Genomic DNA, 25,748 nt, shown 5'->3' with positions numbered 1-25,748 from the left:
TTGTTAACTGCTATAAAAGGGTTTTTTATTTTTTTTTGGAGTTATAACTTTGAAGGTTATAAGAGGTTTTGGGGTTGGGTGTAGGTAGCAAGTGAAGAAAGGGATAGTTAGTAAAAATGTGCTTTTAGTTGATCGTACGATAGATTTTTGTTTGCTGCTAAAAAAGGTTTTTGTTTTGGTTTGATTTTAGAAAATATAGCTTTGGAGGTTAGGAAGGTTGTAAATGATGGTAGGTCTAGGTAGCAGGGGAAGAAAAGGAACAGTTACTTAAAACGTACATTTTGTTAATCGTACGATGGGATTTTTATTTGTTGCTAAAAAAGGGTTCTTATTATTTTGTTGTTTCTGGAGATATAACTTTGAAGGTTACAGAATGGTAGATGGAAGGTTGTGTATAGGGATGGGGTTAGATATTAGATGAAGAAAGGAACAGTTAATAAAAACGTGCACTACATCCTACGATTGGATTTTTGTTTGCTGCTAAAAAAGGATTGTTTTTATTTCTACTTTCAATTGGGGTTGGTTTTGAAGGGTTTGTTAGTAAATTGCTTGCAATAATTGCCAGTGATAACTCGTGCAAAATAATGTTTATAATAATTTACTGCCAACTGTGCACGCGTGTGGTTTCATAGGGGTTAAAATAAGGATAAATAAAGTTAAGTGCATAGAAACAACCCCTACATTGGAATTTCGCAGATACCGTGATCGGGTATTTCGAATGGTTACCATTGTAAAACGATCGTTTTTTTGCGATATAAAATCTAATTTTTGGATAGTTTTATTCGGTTTTTTTTTCCACCCACCCCCATCCCCAAGTTTTTTTTCTGGTCTTCGATTAGCGGATTCGTGTCAAATTGATCAAACGAATATGTGTGTGTGAAAGATGAACAAAAAATATTTGTTATCACGTACTGTCAACTTTGAAAATTCAAACATCGATGTTTCTTGATCGATCAATCGATCTATCGATCATTCGTAGTCGGATTATTAAAAATTAAACGAGAATCCAACTTTTGATCCAAACGATTTGAATTACAATCCAACAATTTGACAAATTCAACGATTTGAATTAAACAAACGAGTCCAGTTTTCGTCAAATTTGTTACAATTATTGTTTGTTAACAAATCGTTTAATGTGAACTAAACAAAAAAAAAACAAAAATAAGAAGAAAAGAAGAGAAGAAGAAAAAAAAGAAAATTAGAAAAAAATCAATTTTTTAATCTGTAAAATTTCTTCTTGTACGCGTATAAAAATTTTGAAGAAATTCTGACCTGCTGAAGATGTCCTTGAGCTCTTGTTCAGATACAAATTGACCAAGATTAGCGACAAACAATGTTGAACATGGAGCGTTGCTAACTGCAATATTTGGTTGTGACGAGGGCGAACCAACTGGTGATGCCAATGCCGGTGATGGTAAGAAGTGTGGCAGAGATGCGTGTATTGATGTTAATGTCGTTGGATGGGGTAAAGACATAGGTGCCTGAAATTAATTTCAACATTTTCATATATAATAATATAAAAATAATTAAATAATTAATAATAATTATCAATTATATTCCGAAAATAATATTTATCATCTATATAGAAATATTTAAATTTTTTATACCATATATAAAGTATATTATTATTATTATTATTATTATTATTATTATTATTATTATTATTATTATTATTATTATTATTATTATTATTATTATTATTATTATTATTATTATTATTATTATTATTATTATTATTATTATATGTATTTTTAATGTTGTATACGTTTAAATAATAATTATCAATTATATTTAGAAAATAATATTTATCTATATAGAAACATATTTAAATAAATTTGTTATACCATATATATATAATATATTATTATTATATGGTATTTATTATATATATTAATATGGTATATATTTAAATTAAATAATTTTTGTTACTATGTATAAAGTATATTATTAATATATATGGTATTTATTAAATATGGTAATATAAAATTATCAAATAAATGAAATAAAAAATTAAAATAAATTATATATGGTATATATTAATATGGTATTTATTATATTATATGGTATAGAGATGGTATATATAATTAATTTTTTTTTAAATTCAATTATTTATAATACCTTTACGTATAAATTTCTTTTCCAATTTATCAAAAACAATTAAACGTTATTAAACAAATAAAATCGTTCGTCGAACAAATAAATAATTTAGGAATAAAATCAAAATTGAAAGATTCTAACCCGAGATAAAATAACCCGATGCGTTAGGTATAGATAGATATATATAGATATATATATAGATAGATAGTTCTCGTCATTGTCATCATTTGTCATCGTCGCATCATCATCGTCATCGTCATAGTTTGAATTGTTAGTCATTGAAATCACTCCATGTCAGTCAAATGAAATTGACGTATATTTCATACGTAAACGTCATAATTATTTTATTTTTTTGTTTTTTGTTTAAATATCCTATTTGGACACACCGCATGATTCAGTAATCGAATATAACGATCATGTGTATCACTAACGTGCATCGGGGCGCTCGTCGGCGGCTCCAGAGCTTTGTCTGCTGATAGTCAAAGATAGGAACGTACGGGGACCTGAGGGTGTAACGCTGGATGCACCAGCGTTGCATGTTGTAGTGCGCCAGGTAATTCTCCTGCCGTTGAATACGTCAATGGATGGTGCCATAGTTCAGGACCACCAGGGAAAAATGGACTTCCTATGTCTGCAATAAAATTTTGTATTAAAACAAACAAAAAAATTAAACAAAAATTAAACAAAAATATTGATGAGATCTTTTTTTTATTTTTTGAATTTTTCTATAATTTAAATATATATATATATTTAAATAAATTATAATAAATATATTTAAATAAATTATTATAAATTTTAATAATTAAATTTTAGTAAATATTAAATATTTATAAATATATATAATAATATATTATATAAAAAAACTATATATATTTAAATATAATACATTTACAATACAATTTATAATTAGATATATATATTTGTAATTTTAATATTTCAATACAAATTCTTATGTTATACCATTTTAAGATATTTTATAATATTGTTTAGATAAAATTAATATAATCGTGTAAAACCAAACTCCTCTCATTTATATATATATATATTTTTTTTTCTAATAATACTTTAACATATTAATTTTATTTTTAATATAATATAAACTAATGAAAAACGAATAACCCATTTAAAATGAGTTTATTTCTCCGTATTACTATTTTCATTTGATTCTTATCATACATTTCGTTGCAAAAATTTCTTTCTTAGAAAAAAAAAAAAAGGAAAATAGCTTTTATATGCAAATGTTTTTACGTTGTTCGCAGTATAATTATATGCAATAAAAAAAAGGAGAAAAAAACAGAATAAGATGTAAAGATTTTCACGAATAATGTCGGATTTATAAAACACACACACTGTAATAACACACTAATACGTGCTATTGCTATTATAGATCTGATGCGACATGTCCGCATATTCCTGACAATATTAAATTTTCAACGTGGGACGGATTAAATCAATCGTGACGGTGAGTAATTTTAAGTTAAATTGTTGATGGCTTAGAGAGAGTTGCCATGTTTCGAAATACCAATCGATAAAACAAACTGCTATTCACGTAGAACCGCGCGCATGGTACGATAGTAAAACGAACGACGATATATTTCCCCTCCCCCTTCAGCTGCAAAAGTAGCTTTTGATAAACGTAAGAGTTCTTTCTTTCTTTTCCACCCACCTCCACCCACCTTCTACCCTTTTTCTTTCTTTATATGCTGATCATAACTCGGTTAACCAAAGAACTTAACCCATCACCCGTCACAATACGAAAATACAGAAAAAAAAAAATTAAATTAACTGTATAATGATTTGTATACTAATCAAATAGAACTATTTTTGCAGCAATTGCTTTTTTTTCTTTTTTTTTTTTTGATTGTCCAATTTATTTAGACACGAGATTCTAAAATGAGTACCAATGATATAACACATGATTAAATAATTGTTATGTTATTAAATAATACTTAACTTACTTAACTTTGATCATTTTTTTTCTATAAAATTAATTAGTAATACTTTTTAAATTGTTTTTTTCTTAACCAGTTAACTGGGGCACTCCATTTTGAAATTAAGCACCGCTGTGTGTCGCTACAATCGACCTGATGACAAGTTTTGAGGTTAAAACTGCTTATTTATGAAGGTAAAAGAACTCTAAAAATAAAAATAAAAATAGTAATTTAAAATTTTTTAATTTCTTCTTACTAATTTTAAAATTTGAGATTACGTTTCGTTTTATTTACAAAAATTACAAATTTTAAATAGCTAATGGTTATAACTTTGTAAACATGACGAATATACTCTTCAAACTCAGTTAACTGATTAATTATCCAATTTGTTTAAACTTGAGATTATAAAATGAGTACGAATGATATAACAGATGATCAAATTATTATTATATAATTAATTCATATTATTAATTACCTATTAGTATAATATATTCGCGTATGAGGGATTTAAAATAGATGATATAAGGAAACTAAAACAATAGGATAGAATATATACATACATAAATATATATAAATAATACAAAATATTATTTATATATAAATATATATATGTAATATATACTTAATATAATACTTTATACAAATCGGGTGCAGTGGGTGAATAGAATAGGTGAATAGTAATAGGGTGTTTTAGCGAGTGAATGAGTGGCGGTGCATACTTACGTCCAGTTAGAGGGTGCATCAGAGCAGGGTGCGAGGTGGCTGCTGCAGCGGCTGGTTGCTTGGGTTTGCTAACCTTTGTGTTACTTTTTGCAAATTCCAAACGTATGGTTTGTGGCATATCAGGATCGAATCTAACCCCCTGCTGGAAATAGATTCCCTAAATTAGTAAAAACCGGGCGGGATTTAGGCACACGTACAGAACAGAGCTCTGGGGTTGTGAATGTGTGTGGAGATAAGAAAGAAAGAAAAAAAAAAGAAAAAGATAGATAGAGTGTATAAAAAAAAGAGAGAGAGAAAGAGAAAAGAAAATGGGGTCAGGCTTTTTCGTTCAACATTTCAGCAAAATGTCTCTCTCCTTTTCCATCGTCGCCATCGCATTACTTTTTCATGTTTAACCCTATTTTTTTAACCCCTTACCTCCCATCTACCCCCAGGACTATATAGTAATATCTTCGTAAAAAAAATGAACTACTGGTATATATTTACTAGATTTTTTTTCATAAATATATTCTTATTTATATAATGACACTGACACGCATAATGGCGACGATGTATCGGACAATAAATGCATCTACAGGTAGTGCCAATCACGAAAAAGTTTGGGAAAAAGGGTCTCTTAAGGGGTTAAGGGTTGGGGTAATAAGGGGTAAGAATTTATAGCATAAAAGGAGCACGCGCATGTGCGTACGTGGTTTGTTTTTTAAAAATAAGTGGATCGTTCCTCAGTCCTTTTTTTTCTACATTTAAATGGAATTAATGGATTAAACTGTGTTAGAATATAATATGTGTGTGATCATCCGACAATAGGATGTTTCTATAAAATCATTGTCATTGTTATAATATTTGTTGCTATTGTTTATATCATTGTCGTCATCGTAATTGTCGTAGTCATCGTCATCATCGTTGTTAATGCTGTTATTGTTGCATACTTGCAAAATATAGGCGTGAGCTTGGGTTGCAGTGGTGTAGTAGATCAAAATATTGATAGTACGTATATACGTGTATCTATACCTATATATATATATATATATGTAGAATACAATGTATAGAATCAGAGATCGTAAAACTCCTCCCATTTCACTCTATTTACCACTAGGTAATGGCATTTTATATAATAACAGGATTCAACATAGTAGTACATATATCAAAAAGCTCTATCGCTTGCGTAAGCGATATCCTAAAGCTTTCAAAACATGGCACCAACACCAACAACACTAATACCACCACTGCCAAAACCGTTCGTGGTCCGAGTCCGTTCGTGAACACGGGTCAAAGTTAATATTAGGAATGCTGACGTCAATCTGGTCTTGCAAATAACATTAATTCCACGGATGCATTTTTTGGGAAGAGGTAGGGGGAAGGGGAGTAGGGTGAGTTGCAAGGGAATTGGATGGAAGGGTGTAGAAGGGAAAAAAAAGTTGGGTACTTCGAAAATAAAAACGAATACACCTATAGCGAATTCAATTTCAAACGGGTATGTTCATCAATGTTACATAGGTAAAAATATCGTTTACCTTTTACTACGTAAAGATAATTAAATATTGAACTTTGTTCCGATTCTCTCTTTCATTTTCTTTTTCTTTTTTACTTTCTTTAGTAATATACTCTTCAAACGATTATCATGACGACGTTTTAAGCGTCGTTCTAACCTACTTCGCTAGAAACTGATGCTCGCAATTACTAACTGGCAAAAGGGTATACTTAAGAGGGAAACAACGAGCTGCGATTCAAACGCAAATCAGTGGGCTTTTATAAAAAAAAAAAGAAGAAAGAAAAGAAAAAGGAATATATTTATGAACGTTGAGAAACGCTTACACGAGTACCTACCTACCTACCTACCTACCTACCTAGCTAGGTACCTGCCTACCTACCTACCCTACCTCTACTTCCTTTCTATACAATTAGTTTTGTAAAATACGAAAGTAGTTTAATAACTAAGGTAAGGCGTATAAAACCGACGTTAATCGAAGCACGGTGGTGGTTAATGTTTGCTTACGTTAGAGAGAGAAGAAATGAAGAGAAGTAGTGGAGAGTGAAAGAAATGATGGGGAGCAGAGGGAGAGTGGAGGGGGATTTAAAAAGTAGCAGATAATACTGAAACGTTAAATTTCATTCATACGCGATAAAGGAAGTAAATTAATCGCGTTTAATTATTTCATTATAATTTTAACGAATAATAATAATAATAAATTGACTAAAGAGAGAGAAATTACGTGAACTATAAAATTATTTACTCGACGAGAACGTTCCTGGGGGATGGGGATAGAGGGGAGGTCAAAGAAAAAAGAACGTTTATTTATACGGTCAGTGTTTTTATGAAAAAATTTTGTTTAGAAGAAGAAGAAGAAAAACAACAACAACAACAACAACGACAACGATGCTGCAGCATTTTTTTTTATCCCCAGATGAGAGAAGCTAAATGCTTGGATCGTGAAAATCACCAGGGGTTAGTTGATTACTGGGGGGGAGGATTATAAATGAATATAAATACTATAATATAGCGGTTAGTCTGTGCAAAATAGACGCTAAAATAATCAAACAGTATACGTATAATTGTGTTTATGTGTGTACGTGTGTTTAAATATAATTGGGGGGTGGGGTGGGTTGGGGAAAGGGGTGTATATATAGATAAATATAGGATTTTAACATTCCATGGCACGTATCGTCTAAAAACATATGGTATATGGTATATATATATATGTAATATGTACAAAATAAATAAAGATAAAAACGATTTGACTTCAAAGGTACTTTTTTTTTTTACTTTTTACCCCTGGGTTCTTTGAATTTCCTATCTTATTTTATCTTAAGCTCACTCACTTACAATACAATATGTGGATTTCTTACCTGTAAATCTTGTTTGGCAGCCTCCGCACCAGCCCTCGTATGGAAAGTCACGAAGCCAACAGGCTAAAATTGTAAATTACGAATTTTATTTGTAAATTGTAAATTACGAATTTTATTTGTAAATTGTAAATTACAAACTGTAATTTTGTAAATTGTAAATTGTAAATTACAAACTGTAATTTTTTGTAAATAGTAAATTGTAAATTGTAAATTACAGTTTGTAATTTGTAAATTGTAAATTGTAAATTAAAAACTGTAATTGTAAATTATAAATTGTAAATAACAAACTGTAATTTGAATATTGTAAATTGTAAATTACAAACTGTAATTTGAATATTGTAAATTGTAAATTAAAAACTGTAATTTTTTGTAAATTATAAATTGTAAATTACAAACTGTAATTTTTTGTAAATTGTAAATTACAAACTGCAATTTTGTAAATTGTAAATTGTAAATTGTAAATTATTTTTTTCTTATTCAGAGTAATTAATAAGACAATATTAAAATTTTATTATTGATGATATAAAGTATTAAAAAAAATAAAAATAAATAAAAACCAATCGGTTATTCGAATAATTTTATTTTCCTTCTAACGATATAATAAAACGTAATTCTTTTTCATTGTTTTCTTTTTCTTTTTTTCTTTTTAATGCACATGCATAACCAAGAATGAATCATTGAATTATTCATATGTGTGTTACGTTTGACGAAAAAGGTCGTTTTAAATATTCCACGAATTATCGATGCCAGGTGGTTTATAGGATAAACGTATACGGTCAGTAAGTATAACATACATAGTTGTTCATAATGTTTGATCGCAACTTTTTCACAAGAATTTTTTATTATTATTCTAGACAAACTAAAGACAAGAGACGAACTAGAAAGTTTTCGTAAGAATCGTACGTGCATATGGAAAACGACATATTATCAACTAAAGAAATTTATTTTATATGACATTGCAACCTCGAAAAGACTAAAAACTTTTCACGATTCTATGTGTATGTGTGTCCTTTAAATAAAAATATGTTATACGAGTTTGATAATATAATAAATTATGATAAACGTAAGATGGACGTTCCAAAGTTATCTCTCTTTCTTTTTCAGTTAGGGTCCATTGTCCTACTTTTCACATTATCATCCCTCTTTATACTCTTGGGTATACTACGAAACTATTGTATTTTATATCGGTAAATCCATTATGCACGTGCATCTCTGCATCTAAACTTAAGTGATATATATTATACATACATGTATGGTATATACGTGTATCATAACTCTGGATCGATGAACTTCCACGAATTTCAATGCCCAACACTACTACCACTACCATTACCAATTTAACGATAAGTTTTGTTAACGCGCACGAGCACATATGTGAGGTTTGAGGTGAATGCGTGTCAGGTTTGCACAAACATTATACTTCAAGATAAAAAAGCTTTATCACATGTTCGACACGTTTTTTTCCCCCTTACTTTTCATGTTAATGAAAAATATTATCAATTTGTATTTTAATAATACACCATATTTTAAGTGTATATAGATTAAATATTTTTTTTTATTAATTTGCATCATGTATATTAATTTGCATTAATAATAGAGATAAAATTTTAAATATATTTATATTAAATTATATAAATATATTATAATTAATATATTTATATAAATATAATTAATTTATATTAATTTGACAACGCCGCTCGAGTTAACTCGAGCGTGCAACTTAAAGGGTTACAATTAATTATTTTATATTAATTTGCATATATAATAGAAAAGATTATAAATATATTTATATTAAATATTTTTTTTTTTTGTAATAATTTGCATTATATATATTTATATCAATTTGCATTATATATATTTATATCAATTTGCATTAATAATTGATAAGATTTTAAGTATACGTAGTTAAATGAAATATTTCAGAAAATATTCTTGTAAATTATGAGACATTTTTTTGGGTATTCTATTGGCAAAAAAAAAATGTCACTAATCTAATATCACTATAACAGTTAATACATTTGTCTATAAATGTTTGAATACTTTCTAACGAAAATGGAACTTGGATCGATGGCTTCGGTAAGATGGCCCCCAACCATCACGTTCGTAACTTTCTTATATTTCGGTAACATCTCCCTGCTGTTTTATTTCCGACTACGTTACCATAGGGAAATACAACTTTCCTTAACTCAATATATATATATATATATTATATATATTATATATTATATACCAGAATAAAGTATATAAGGAAAATAAAATATAATTTTTCTTTTTTTGAAATATTTAGTTCGATGGAAGACAAATTGTATTTTATCGTATAGTTTATTTTTTATTTGGAATAATATTCTATTTGTATTAATTCATTTTATAGGCTTAACAAACTTCGAAATGAAATAATTGTGAAAATTAACTATATAAAATTGTTTATTTAATTATTAAAAAAAAATATTAAACTCACCGACGCCGTCTTTCCATTTTTACTCGTAACCTTCAGCAATGATCCCTCGTAACCCTAAAACGAAATAATAAAAAACGAAAAATTATATTCACTACCATGTGCTATTTTATCGTTGATCCAATGGGAGAAATAGAAAAAAGAAAATAATAAAAAATTCATCGATAAATAATAATCGATATTATTACCAAATTTTATTAGAATATTAAATTTTATTTGATCATTGAAAACGAGAGTAAAACTTTTTTCTTTTATTTCAATATCTTTTTTCGTAACTTTTACGATAAATTGCATGTTACGTGAAAATTGTTTTGTGTGTAAGTCATTGAATAAAAAATGAAAAAAAAAAAAAAGAATAAAATTAAAATGAAAAAGAGACCAAAAAAAGAAAGAAAAAAGACGATTAAAGTTGTTCTCCCCTTACGTGTCGGCCCTACTATTACGATGAATAATAAAATAGTAGGGGGGTTGCAAGAGAAAGAAGACAATAGGGAAAAAAAAGAAAGCAAGGGAGAAAGAAAAAGAAGAAAAAAAAGGGGGAAGAAAAGAGAAAAATATAAAATAAAAAAAAGAGAAAAAAGAAAAATAGAAGAAGAAAAAAGAAAAAATAAAAGAAATAATGGTAATTCGTGTGCTGACCTCGTATGCTCTGAACAGCAGGTACAGTTCTCGAGGCTTGGCGTCCATCGGTAAGCCGCTCACGAACAACGTGCGCACCTGAAAAAAGAAAAAAGAAAAGAACGATAAAGAAGATTAAAGAGATACCCTTTTAAACGAAAGATGTGTTGGACCACCTAAGGTAAATAAATACGAACAATCTGTATCAAAAGATTTGCATATACATTTGTACATATATATACGTTAATACAAAGTAATAAAAATATATAAAGTACTAACTGAGAAAACTAAAATTAAAAAATATAAAAAACATTAAATATTTTTTCTTTCTACTATAAATATATATTTTTTTTTCCTTTTTTTTTTTTTTAATAGTGTATGATATATTGGGGTGCATCAAAAATACATACGTTTTTATTATATTGTAATTTTATTTTTAAAATTGCATAGGGGATTGTTTCTATTCTATTTTTTTTCTGTAAAATTTACGTTGGAAATTTTAATTAACATGCATGAACTTTTAGTTATCCCTAATATATATATATATATATATATATATATATATATATATATATATATATATATATATATATATATATATATATAAATATAAATATACACATATAAGTTAATAAGAGATTTTTTATTTTTTATAAATATATATTAATTTTTATATATAATTATTCTAATTAATTTCATATATAATTATTTATTTATTAATATATATTAATTATTTTGTTTCCATTTTTATTCTAACGGTGCGAGATATATTAGGGTGCACCAAAAGTACAAGCATTTTTATTGTATTAAAATTTTATTTTTGAAATTGTATAAGGAATTGTTTTTTTTATTTTTTGTAAACTTTACTTTGGAAATATTAATTAACACACACGAGCTTTTAGTTAACTCTAATATATATAAACTAATTTGAGATATTTTAAAATTATATGCATATGTTATTTTAGCATATGTTATAACATATGTTATTACAACTAGCTGAAAAAAAATTTTTTAAATATAATAAACATCCAATAATATTTTTTTCTATTATATATTTATTTTTTTTCTATTTTTATTCTAATGTTTCGTGAAATATTAGGATGCACCTAAAGTACGTGAGTTTTTATTTTATTTCAAACTTTACTTTTGAAACTGCATAGCAGATAATTTTTTTTCCGTAAAATTTAGTTTACAAATATTAATTAATACGTACGAATTTTTTATTAAGTTCAATTCATACATTTATAAATTAATTCGAAATATTTGTAAATTAAAATGCATATATAACGTATGTTATATTACTATAGTTTATATGTAATTGTGAGAAAAATAGAATTATGAATTATACAAGATAAGAAATATCCAATATTTTTTTCTATATTATTAATTTTTTTTTTTAATGGTGGGACATTATGAGTCATTAGATAAAGTAACGTTGCTAGAATACGTCGAAGCGTTTTATAACGACACATAACGACCATAATATATATATATTACGTGTAAAAGATGATTATCGCATTCTCGCGACCCTATTTCATATATATATATACACGTATATATAAAACCAACTGAAAGAAATCGTTCAAAGTTCACCTATTTTTCCCTACAATACGACACGCGACAAAACCATCGTCGTCATATCCTCCACCCCCCTTTTCGTCCTCGTCCTCCTACTCCTCCTCCTCGTAGTTTTCATGATAGAAAGGGTAAAAAAAAGCAAAATAAAAAAGAAAGCATAAAGAAGAAGACTCTTAAGTTGGAAGTTTAAATTTTGCGGATTCTAGTGGGCTCAATAACGAATCTCAAACGGAGCGCATAAGAAGAAGAAGAAGAAGAAGAAGAAGATGACGACGAGGATTGAAAAGTTTCGAGTTTAACCAGAACCACCCAGTGCTGAAGAAGGCATAAAGCGTACAAGAAGAAGAAGAAGAAGAAGACGATTAAGGTGGGGCAAAAGTATCAACCGAGTGAAAGCGCATAGTAGAAAGAGATATAGATATAAAGGGATGTTGGATGGTAATAAAGAGAAAGGGAAAGAAAAAAAACGAAGTATGAGTAAGAGGTGAAGAAGAGGGATCGTGGGGGCACAAGGGGGTGGTAGGTAGGAAGGTAGGTAGGCAGGTAGGGAGGTAGGGAAGCAGGTATATTGGCGCCGTCGTGTCTGTGCAACGCCCGGAACGAAAGAAGCAAGCACCGCATGCGAATCACTTATTCATACGCTGTGAAATGATTTCCAACCTTTTGCGTAGTGCTAGGAGACTAACATACATATATACATATACGTGTATATATGTATGTATGTATATATGGTAGGTACGTTCAGAATTTCTTATGTCCTTATGTCCTTTCTTTGTGTACTCGTTCAACAGATCTTACTATATATATATATATATATATATATAGTATAGTATAGTATATATAAATAATATATATATATATATATATTTTTTTTAAGTAATATATATTATATATTAATTAATAATTTATTTTAATATTTTATAATACAAAATATACTATATATATATTTTTCTATACTATACTTCATTTTATTTTATTTTATATTTTTTTATTACTAAACCATACTATATTTTACTATATTTATATAAATATACTAGAATGCTTAAACCATGCATTGCTGTGGCTTTGTTATAAAATGTTGATTTAATATAATTTCTAAACTATTTAGTAAATTATAACAACACATAAAATAATACCACAATTAGAATAAAACACATAAAATAATAATACAGGAAAAAATATTAAAAGTAAGGTTAGTTATGTCATATGTAAATCTGAAAAAAACCTAAAATAATTGAGTTGTAATATAATGCCATCTATTGAAAACTTAAAGTACCTAGTTAACCTCTAAATATATAATAATCCTTTAATTAGCAATAAAAAATACACTATAATCGCGATAAAAACTATCTTATGTACTCAATAAAAAAAATTTCACTAAGATCTGTTCAGTAATTTCGAAATTAATTGGAAACTAATAATGTGATACTGTATTTTTATATATTAAAATATATATCTGTGTATGTGTGTGTATTTCTTTTTAAATATTTTATTTTCTTAACATCTTACACTCACATGTTGTATTAATAAAAAAAAATAATGCAATGGTTTTGTAATAACCATTAATGTATAATATTTTTTTTAATTACACGAAGAACATGTCCTCGGAAGAACGATTCAAAGAAGTAAAAGAAGAACTGGTGGCCACCGATTTCTCTTTGAATCTTTTAATGACAAGACACCACCACACTATTGATAAACCTTCTTCCTCCTCCTTCTCCTCTTCCTCCTCTTCCTCGTCATCGTCAGCATTTTTCAACTACATACACTCATACAAACAGACCTTAAAGCTTGAACAATTTTTGATGGTGAATCGTGATTTCCTTCGGGCTTTAAAAAAAAAGAAAAAAAAAAGAAAAAGAGAAGAGAGAGAGAGAGAGAGAGAGAAAAATTAGAGGAAAGGAAAGGAAAGGAAAGGAAAGGAGAAAAGGGTAATATCAAAGCAGGCAGGGTGCCATATAGGAGTCGGAGTCGAGTCGTGAGTCAACTGTCCGAGAAATATTGGTGACGAAGAAAAAGGGTGGTAAGTTCAGAGAGAAAGAGAGAACAGTAATAGGAAAAAAGGGTCAGAAAGAAAAAAAGAGAGAAAGAGAAGTATCTGAAGAAGAACGTGAGAGAGAAGAGAAAAGGGTTCGCTTGGTTCACTTGGGCCTCTATGGATAACGAGGAGAGTTGGTGCTGCTGCTTCATACGCGCGTGAATGTGGTCGACTTTCAAGTGGAAAACCCTTGGGCTTGGAGGCTCTGGGTGGTTGGTTGTGTTAACGACTATTTAAAACCATCTTTCTTTTTTTTTCTTTTTCTTTCTACTAATTGACAGTGAAAATAAAACACACGTACCGACAAATCTGTAATTAATAAAAAGTAAAACACATAAAATGTTTTATTTAACAATCGCTCAAAATCATGAATAAAACTATTTTTTATTTAATCGATAAAATTATAGGATTCAATGTCAATTTTATCGATCGTTCGTAACATTCACCCCCTCTGCTTCCTATATGAACGTTCGTTCCTTCCTTTCCCCCTTCTTTGTTTTTTTCGTGTTCTTTTTTTCACGTTCTCGAACGAACGAACGGATGATTCATAAGGTTTGCGAGACCTTAGATATAACGGGATTACAGGATTCTCTATCAGGATAGGTATGAGTTCCGAGTTATATGTACGTCCAAAGTGAGTAAAGCAAGAAACGGAACGTTGTCGATCGATATGACGACGAGGCTTCTTGGATTAGTATTTTAAAAGCTTTTGCTATGCTGGACGTTGTTAAAAATCGTTACGGCTGAAGGATACGGCTGTCCTCAAATGGGACTGGTATATACATATATTATTATTATTATTATATTATTATTATACATACATACACACATATATATATTATTGTATGATGTATAGATAATGCGAGGGCAAAAGCAAAAAAAGAAAAAAAAACAATTGTGTTAAAGAATGCATGAAAGGAAAAAAAGAAATATACAATATATCTTCTTTAAAGGTATATAAAAGTGGTATATATACTACATGTATATTTCAAACTCTTCTTCTTCTACTACTGCTACCTTTACTTCTTCTTCTTCTCCTTCTTCTTCTTCTTTACTGCTTTCTATACGTTACAAAATGCAAGACAAAGTTGAATAAACGTAGAACAAAAGCAGGCTTATCTACATCGTTCAAATATTTTATTACAAACGCGAGCTTATGGCGCTATTCTACGATAGAAATGGTCGCGCATGCGTACTCTTCTCAAATGCGAATATAACCGGCATAAAATATACTCTTTCTTATATACCTATCTTTCTCTCTCTTTCATCGATCCTTGCATATACACACTTGCATATAATCACTAACTACAGATTCCCTAGCATCCATCGGATTATTAAATGAAATTTAACCTGACTTTTTTTCTTTTTTTTTATTTCTCTCTTTTTCTCTCGATAGTTCGACGTTAACTTTGCCTTCTCTTCTCTTCTCTTCTCTTCTCTTCTCTCTCTTTTACCTTTTTAATATTTTATAAGCGACACTTTTATTACTGGCAGAATGTAAGATGGTTATACGTTTCCCATCGACCTTATAAAATATTTCAACTACTTGCGATTATAAATCGACTGTAAAAAGAAAAAAAAGAGGAAAAAAATACAAAGAAAAAGAAAAAGGTAATATTCGCATGAGAAAGACATTTTACATTTTACATTTTACATTTTACGATAAAACTGATTAAAGCAATACTAATTGAATGCAAAATGTAAAGTATCTGCTGTATTAGTAATGCATTTATTTTACGATATATATATATATATCGTTCTATTTAATTTATGTATATAAATTATTATGAATACGTGTATATATTTGCAGATTTTATATAAACAAGCTTTTAAAAAAAATAAATTCTATGAGAAAATGTCCTTTGCAATTTATATTTGACTTTTATCCAATGCGAGTTCTGAATTACCGACACATACTATAGTAAGAAGCAGTAACCTAGCGCACTCTACATCGTAAGTGCGGACATTTACCGAACTACAATTACGGATTTTGTCTGTACCACTAACTTGTTAAGCAAGGTTGCCAAGTCGAGTGCGTTCTTGCCAAATTTAAGCGTGCGTGTAAAATTCTATACTCAGGAACACGGATCACTGGTGTATAACACGTTGCACTCGCTCATGCAAGTAGTCAATACATGTATATACGTATATATATATGTATGTATGTATAAACGTATTTGAGCGCGTGTGAATAAGCTGTATATATATGTATAACATATTTGTATTTATATATATATAATACGTGCATATCCGTCAAACCAGGCATCATAATTGTTCCCTGAAGTAGAAGAGCTATTAAAAAAAATATGGCTGATAGCGCACTTTTGTACGGATATTTGCAAGCAAATTCCAAATGAATAAATTAACTCAATAATATATTTATTTTTAATCGAATAAATCAAAAAATAAATTAATATTTATGAAAACATATATTATTTGAGGTTAACCTTTTTCTTTTTCCATAAGTTTAAACAATTCAAAAGTTGTATTTAAAACGAATAAATAAATATAAATAGTTGATTATTCAAATGGTTTCATAATTGATCGATATAATAGTTTAGTCTAGTTAAATATTTGATATAACCTTTTAATCCGAAAGAAATCAATTTCCTACTTTATCGACGTAGACGTTATTTTATTGAATACAAATTAGGATGATCGAAAATGGTAGGAAATGAATAAACTTTTTAGAATGAGCTCATGAAAATATTAAGAATTCTAAACGCGTCGTTAATATTCTCGTACATCTGTCTTTTACTAAAGACGATCTCTTTTTAATTAAACAAAAAATAAAGAAGATCATAAAAACGTTCATTAACACACTCATAATTTATTATGACTGTTATTATTTATTTGAACTAGCTTGATGATGCTTTTTAAAATACTTTACCGTAAATACGCGCGAAAAAGGAATACACACATGACGAACGAGAACGGTCGGCCATTTTTTTCTACTTCTTTCCTTTCCTTTCCTTTCCTTTCCTTTCCCTTTCGGAAAGAAACTTCGATAGACCGTAAAGTAAATAATAATCAATATCGAACAAGGGATGGTAACATGGTACTACCCCTCTAGAAAGAAAAGAAAACAAAAGAAAAGAATAGAAAAAAAAAACGAAAAAAAAATGCTCGAATGCACCGAAAAAAAAGGAGGGAAAACAGGTTCAAATTTAACGCCGTAATGGAGGATTAGAAAAATAGAAAAAACACGTATAAAAAATAAATAAGTATATATATGCATAAATAAAAAAATTATGTTTTTTTTACTGGTCAGTATCCTCCATTGCAACTTTGAGTTTTTAAAAGTCACCAATGATAAGTTCGATGTTACATGCTTATGTAAAAAGTAGGAAATTAAATTCTTTTTTTTTTGTTTTTTTTTTCTTTTTTTACGAGTATCAGAGTGATGCCATGTATGGCTAAAGGAAGAGGCAATCAATAAAGCAAATAAAGCAGCGTCAAACTCGTTTCAGGTTGCTGACCTGCGTGGTGCTTGATGGGTCACATAAGAGCATACTTTTTACGATGCTCTTTTTCAAATTATATCAACATTCAAATTTCAACAGCTAACCTGTTTGTTGTCATTTTAAAATGATGAAGGATTGAGATTATTCATGGGATTCTTCATGTGTGTTAAAATGAATTTCCTTTGTATGTGTAAACTTTCTGTTACAAAATTTCATTTTATGAAGTTCTCGTATTAATACGTAATATAAGTAAAATACATTAATATATATATATATATATATATATATATTATATCATATTGGATAATTAAATGCGTAAAAAAAAAGGAAAATTATGAATACGTTGCGATATAGTATTAGTGGAATAAAATAGTTCGAAAATGCACTGTCGTGTAACATATGTCCGGAAACGCTTTATTACATAGATAGGAACTCTAGTGTGTCGTATAAATGGCCGAGGTCGACGCAAGAACGTTGGTATAATCTCGTGCGAACATTTTCAAACCTCCCCCTCTCTCTCGCTCTCTCCCTCTCTTTCTAAGAACAATCGTTTGAATTTTCATGTTAATTTTCTACTGTTATTTATTTGTTGAAAAGCAGGTTGACTACAAATAAAAAGGAAAATATTAAAAAAACATGTAAAACTATTTACGATCTCTATGAATATGCATATGTATCAGCAATCATGAGTACGCGCGCGCGCACACACGTGAATGTATATATATATATATATATATATATATATATATATGTGTGTGTGTGTGTGTGTGTGTGTGTGTGTTTGTATATGGGTGATCGATGCACGCGTTGATCGTTTAATTTAACGCAATTAAAAGCATTAATTGGTAGTATCACCGAAATAAAGTTTGAAAAGATTTATTTATTCGTTTGTTAAATAAATATTGTTAACACACATTCGTAGAGTAATTGGTGACTTACGTTAAACAAATACTATTAAAAAGAAAAGCTCTATTGCTAATAGAAACATTGGTTTAGATTGTAGATTGCTAGAACCCTATATGTTAAAAGACACTTACACATTTACACACGGATAGATGCATATAAATACACTCATAAGTTAATGAATATCAGCAGAGTTCGAGCAGTTAGTAGCATAACATGAATGCTAGTAATCAAGCATTTCCGAATAGCTATTAATTTGGAATATTCGATTACCAACCGTGGCAATGGCGAATCTTATCGATTTAACCTTTCTCAGAAATCACCTGGCGCAATTTCTAAATACACTGAAATACTATGCACTTATAATGCAATTATTCTACAAACAGAACTATATATATATATTTTTAATATTCTTTTATTTTATAATTTAATATTATAAATTAATAATATTATATTAAATTAATATTAAATTTAATATTATTTTTAATATCTCTCTCTCTCTCTCCTCATAATATTATATATTATAATATTAAATTTGTATATAATATAAATAATATAAAATTTGCATATTATATATATATATAAAAGAATTTAATTGCAATGATAATACATTTTTTTTGATCATACGATTTTACAAAAAATTATACTCATTCGTATCGCAACACGGTAAATATTTATTAAATTTTGAAAAAAAAATTAATCAAATTAATAATATTAATCTTAACTTTAATCAAAGTGAATAAAAACAAGAAAAGTAAATAATATTCTCGCAAGAGAAATATAAACGGGGAGAAAGAACTGGACCAGTTCGCATAACCTCGATTTGTGGGTTTTAGGATAATGGAGAAGAATTTCACGTTGACGTATCATCGTTCAATCTCCAAAAGCTGCTTTATTTTTCTTTTTTTCTTTTTTTTGATCTCATTCGTTGAGAATCCTCGTGTATGTACAGAAGAAAAAAATATGTACCTAACCTATGTACACTGTATAAAATGTAAATACACATAGAAAAAATGACGACGAGAAAAGATTTAAAAAGGATGATGGGTACCCCCTCTCTCATTGTTCGTTGGTTAAAAAAAAATAGAAAAAATTTATGGAAATGTTCAGAGAGCATCATCATCGTTAGATGACTTTTTTTTACGTTTTAAGTAAATGGAACTTTTTTTTAACATCTTTTACCTTGGTCTTCGGAAATAAATATTACGAACCTCATAATCAAAAATTTGCGATTTTACGACTCAAACGTGGTCACATATGTCAGTTTTTTCATTTTACAAAATATACCTGTCGACCAATTAAAAGAATCAAGGAAGTAAAACCGCAAGTTGAAAACATTTTACACGTTTTATAAAACACGATAGCGTGTTACGTATTAAACACGTATCTAATCTTACGTTAGAAACACAAAGCAATACGTAACCTAATCATAATAATAATTAAATAATTATTTTTCATTATAAAGAAGTCCTCTGACATAAATTAATAAAAATATATATCGATATATATATAAATGTAGATTTCGTTTGTGCCTAATCGATAATCACCAAAAATACTTCACCGATTGTTTTAAAATTTTGACCCAAAGTTGTATTCGCATACAACTAGATTTTAATTACTATAAATTATTTAGAAAATCATTAATTAATTTTAAAAAAAAAGATATAGGTAAGTCCAGTGCCATCTGTTGGTCATAGATTTCGGTGAGTGCACGAAACATTTGAACATAACCTAACCCTTTATCTATATAACAACGTCATATTTTGTAAAATTACAATCAATATAGAAACTTTAAATAAAAAAAACAATGGCTACGTCAAATTATAATTTATCTTATCTGCAAAATTAACGTAATTTCATTAATATTTATAGAAACATTACCCTGTAATTCAAAAAGACGATGGAATAGATAAAACTAAATATAAATATTGAATGTTAGTCATAAATTTCTAAAATCAGACTTATAAAAAAAAATCAATTATATATTATTTATAATACTTCCTTTTCCACGGTTCTAATTTTGTTCATTAAATAGAAAAAAAACTTGACAGACATGATACGATAAAATTCACACTTTCTACTTGTCACAATGGGACAATGAACGCGAATGATCTCTCCTGGAGGAATTAGAGTGACGGAAAAGACATAAATGTCAAGTGAAAGAAAGAAAACAAGAAAGAAGAAAGAGAGAGAAAACATACAAAAAATATTAGAAAGAGCAGAGTGCACCGAAGTCGAACGGTGTGCAGAAGAAAAACACTAGTAGTAGTAGTAGTAGTAGTAGTGGTAGTCTAAAGAGAAAGAGGACTTGCAAAAAGAAAAAGAAGAAAAAAATTACGAAGAAAAGAAGGAAAGAAGGAAGGAAGAAAGGAAAGAAGTGGTAGGGGTGTGAGGAAGGAAGGGACAAAAAATAAAAAAGAGAAGGAGGATTCGGGGACGACCTCTTTTTCTTCAGCAAAAGCTGAAATGATTCGTCCAACGAGTTCGTGCATCTGTTAAAAAGATACATAATATGCTCTCATAGTAGTAGTGGTGTTAAAAGAAGAAGAGTGTCTTCTTTATGTTCCAAGGTTATAGACCACACATCCCCATTCCGCGATGAGAATACTTTATGTTGATCGTATCCGGTCCACGCTGTGATACGCGCAGCTTCCGTTGACGTGATATCGATCTTGTGTGATGGTTCAAGGAACGCGAACTAGCTAGCTAGCCTAGCTAGCCCTCTTCATTCTCTCAGTAGCCTACAAAGCGAACCTTTGAATGCCAGATTACAGACCGATTATGTTCGCTATCTCTTTATTTCAATCTCTCTCTTGTACTCTTGGTCTTTAGCTCGTATTGTATAACCTAAAATCGATGCATTTCTATCATTCACAGTACTACTGATTACGTATACGTGATTATTATCTAAAATCAATAAAAAGGAAAGAGTAGTTTTTTTCTATTAACCCTAGAACATCTTTCATTTCAATTCAAATGATATTTAATTTTATAGGTTATTTTTTTTTTCTTCTTTTTTTCTTATGTATTTCTATTCGATCGGTATTTTTTTTCTTTTTCTTCTTTTTATATTGGAAAATCCATGAAAATGTTTTCAGTGGAATATTATAAATACGGAATATCAATTGATCGTAGAAACACTTGTTCAAATAGTACAAATGATTCTTTTGAGGTTATGCTAATGGTGAAAGAGTTAATCTAGTTTCTTTTTTGTATATATATACAAAAACTATATTTATTATTAATATATTCTCTAGTGGTTTAAATTTAAACATATTATAAGAAATCATAAGAAATAAATTGTTTGTTTGAAAACAAACAGGGGATAATAATAATATAAGTAACACGTTATAATAATAAAGACAAGAAAAATGTTTTTTTTTCCTGTGTAAAAAGTTAGGTCAGTAGGATTATTCCATTGGTAATGGTGGTCAACTTTATGTGCCAGACGCGACACACTGTTAGGGAACGAAGCTGTCATTTGTTCCGGTCCGACGAGTACTTCCTGTGCGAATGACGGACTATACTTCACGGAAAATGATCGTGTTCGAGGCCACATCGAAGTTAGTTTACACAGAGTTATTATCTAATTGTAGCTAAGAAAACGGTATTCGCGTTTCGATATATTTTTCACGATTCGCTCAAGAAAACAACTTAACCTCAAACTTTCTTATCGTAAAATCTCGTTCGCGTTGTGTATGGTACTGTTATTAAAAAAAAAAAAAAAAAAAAGAAGTAAAAGAAAATCCCACTTTCACGCTTTGAGTTTTAATTAGATAACTTTCCAAAATGATAAAAATATATAAAAATATTTCAAATATCCCTAGTAGCACATAATATTGAAAAATATTGAATATATGTGTATTTAATATTAAAAAGATATTTAATGTCTTTTTAAGTATGTTAAAAATAAAATAAAATCATGATAAATAATGTGGATCAAAAATAATAATAAAATATATAAAGCTATATGAGTTACTTTTCTACAAAAAAAAAAAATACAAAATTGAGACAATTTCTGAATCTAGGGAAAAATTAGTTTAGGGAAATTTGCAAATTTTAACCTAACAATAAAAAATAGGATCAAACCAATCGTCGTTAACATTTTATTTTGGAATCATGTTAACGTCGTAAATATACCAGGGGATATAAAGCGAGTGAAAAAGAGAGAGAGATAGAAAGAGAGAGAGAGAAAATTCAGACTTTCGTGGCTTTTACGGTTTGCTACTCTCGTCTTGTTCCTCTTCGCTGGGTAACCGTTATACAACATCCGCTCTACCACAATGCCCGCCGCCCGCTGAAAGTCCCAGCCCCCATTGTCTATTGTTATACAATCGTTATTCGTTCTCTATCTCTCTCTCTCTCTCTCTCTCTCTCTCTCTCTCTCTCTCGCCTTGGTACAAAATTCGATGCGATAGGATATTAGGTGTGCGAGCTGTTTTAATCTACCTTTATATACACTCCTGATATACACTCCTTGATATATATATATATATATCAAACAAACTTATATAAATCGAAATGGGGTGGAAAAAAAAATAAGAAAAAAATATATAATTAGAAATTTTAACTCACTGTGATCAGATTAGTTTAAATTTAGTTTACTTTATATATACATATATATATTTTCTCTATCGTATTATTTTATATATCTTTATTTTTATTTGTGATTTTAATTCTATTCTGTATATAATACAAATTCTAGTATTTTCTATGAAATTTCTGTTCGAAAACTCTTACTATATATATATATATATATGTTTCGCGTGCCTACTAGGGATCGATTTCCATAATGTTTCCGTTCGACGTTCGTCATCAATCGTTGTGTAGTACACCACATCGTTGCTAAGTTACGTGTATAAGGTTGTAGATATGTACGAAGTGGAGGTGAAAAATCGGGGGGAGGGGAAATTAGATGCCTAGTATTTGCTTGGAAAAATATTTTTTTTTATTTTTTATTTCAACTTGCTGGAACTTCCGATTAATATTAATGACAAAAAAAATTATATTTATATTTATATATATATATATATATGAAATGAATCAATCGAGTTAGGGGGGATGGGGAAGGGCATGAATTTTCTCGAAGCTTTTAAAATAATCTAATTTCTTCTTTTACGAGGCCAAGTAAATATATAATATATATGTATATATATAGATGTTAATTGAGAAGATGATTAGTATTGAAGAGTACCACCGATAATTTAAACTTCTCTTTTTCTCATTCTATTTTTAACTTATTTTAATTCTCACGTTGAGTATCCTTTTGATAAAGAAATACACCGAATCTACTGAAAACATCTAACAATAAAATACGCTTCTACAAATAGGACACGTTATTACCATATTCGCGCGATAGTTACTTTTTACTTTGAAGTTTCCACCTGGTGAAACGTTAAATATTTATACGGCTTTATTTCCTTTAGGATCACCATGCTATCTTTTCCTACTCTCTCTATCTCTCTCTTTCTTATGTTCGTTCGTTTGTTCGTTCGTTCGTTCGTTCGTTCATTCGTCAGTTCAGTTCGTTTGTTCGTTTATTCGCACGAAGCTTCAGGGTACAACGATTCTCTTTACATGGAAAATCTAAAAGATTATAATATATACACATTTGTTACATCACATACAACAATATACATATACATATATAGAATAAAGTATACCACTTCATAAGCAAAAAAAAAAGAAAATCCTAAATGGGAAGAATTAACCCTTTGAGTGCTATAGACACATATATGCGTTTAATAAAAATTACTAACTTTATCGTTCGTAGCATATACGTGTTTGTTAATATTAATGTAAAATAATTTAATATTTATATTAAATTAAATATATTATATTTAGTAAGAAAAACTGCAATTATTAAATATAATTTATTATTAATAAATTATTCCGTTTTTACAAAACATTTTAGGTAAAAGTATTCAACACTCAAAGGGTTAAATGTAATATTTTAAATCAAAAAGAAAGAAAAATTAACCCATTTCTTATTTTTCTAGTTACTTTCTATTTTTTATCCAAGTTACCTCATTTTAGGTCTTCCTAAGATTAATTTTACTTGACCGTAAGGAGAACAAGTTCCTCAGCCATTAACGCTGAATTACTCGAGGAAAGAAGAAAAAAAATGAATAGCACGTAGAAGGAAAACGAGTAAGGGAAGACGAGAGACCCAAACATTCTTTAACCTTAATACCTTCAACCGGATTTGCATCTCTAATCTTAAGACACTCAGCTACCCGTTGAAATCTAATGCGACTCTCTCTCTTTTTCTCTCTTATATTCACTCTCTCTCTCTTTCCTTCATTATTTTCAATCTCTTTCTCAGTCTAGTCTTGATAACATTTCTCGTGTCTCACACGAGAAATCGAATTGATCTAAACCGTATAGTAAGTGTATACTTAACGACCCTTTTTGAATATTCAAGAGAAGATTTATTTCCACGGCTTACTTAATTAAAAATCTTATAACACCCTCTTTTCAAAGTTCAAATCCTATCGAAAATTCTATGAGAATATTGAAATCGTAAGATGGTAGATAAAAGTTCAAACTGTGTTTTGATAAGAGAACAAATTGTTTTTCCTTAATTCAACACTACGAGACATCTGGTGGTATTATTTAATACTATAAGTCAAAATTCCCCATTTTTCTTTTACAATTTCTTCCAACTACCTTTTTCCAAACCTTTTCAATTCATTCGAAAGAAGTGGCTGTTCTTCCCCACTTTCTGAAGAAAATTCTGAGGATTAAAATCATAAATAATAGATACGAAATAAAAGTTCAAACTGTGTTTTAATAAAAAAAAACAAATTGTTTTTCCTAATTCAACACTACGAGACATCTGGTGGTATTATTCAATACTATAACTCAAAGTTCCCCATTTTTCTTTTACAATTTCTTCCAACAACCTTTTTATACATCTTTTCGATTCATCCGAAAGAAGTGGCTGTTCTTCCCCACTTTCTGAAGAAAATTCTGAGGATTAAAATCATAGATAATAGATACGAAATAAAAGTTCAAACTGTGTTTTAATAAAAAAAACAAATTGTTTTTCCTAATTCAACACTACGAGACATCTGGTGGTATTATTCAATACT

At 28.8% G+C, this 25,748-nt stretch overlaps 1 protein-coding gene across 3 annotated transcripts in view; it reads right to left on the bottom strand.

The window, feature by feature from the left end:
• LOC107070716 (protein couch potato) overlaps nucleotides 1-25,748 on the bottom strand; it is a 41,979-nt gene that overhangs the window by 4,872 nt on the left and 11,359 nt on the right. For all 3 annotated transcript variants that reach the window (XM_015329158.2, XM_015329160.2, XM_015329161.2), the window contains exons 2-7: nucleotides 10,693-10,770; nucleotides 10,057-10,110; nucleotides 7,599-7,661; nucleotides 4,752-4,893; nucleotides 2,595-2,728; nucleotides 1,273-1,481 (exon numbers count right to left, since the gene is read on the bottom strand). In XM_015329158.2, the coding sequence (XP_015184644.1) occupies nucleotides 1,273-1,481; nucleotides 2,595-2,728; nucleotides 4,752-4,893; nucleotides 7,599-7,661; nucleotides 10,057-10,110; nucleotides 10,693-10,770 (680 nt within the window). The remainder of the gene's footprint in view (nucleotides 1-1,272; nucleotides 1,482-2,594; nucleotides 2,729-4,751; nucleotides 4,894-7,598; nucleotides 7,662-10,056; nucleotides 10,111-10,692; nucleotides 10,771-25,748) is intronic.

Source organism: Polistes dominula, unplaced genomic scaffold, assembly GCF_049000335.1.
Source record: "Polistes dominula isolate Pdom_NZ unplaced genomic scaffold, Pdom_raw_medaka contig_12, whole genome shotgun sequence".
Classification (NCBI taxonomy): Eukaryota; Metazoa; Arthropoda; class Insecta; order Hymenoptera; family Vespidae; genus Polistes; species Polistes dominula.
Note: the sequence above shows the minus strand (reverse complement) of the source record. Positions and strands in the feature narration are given on the sequence as shown.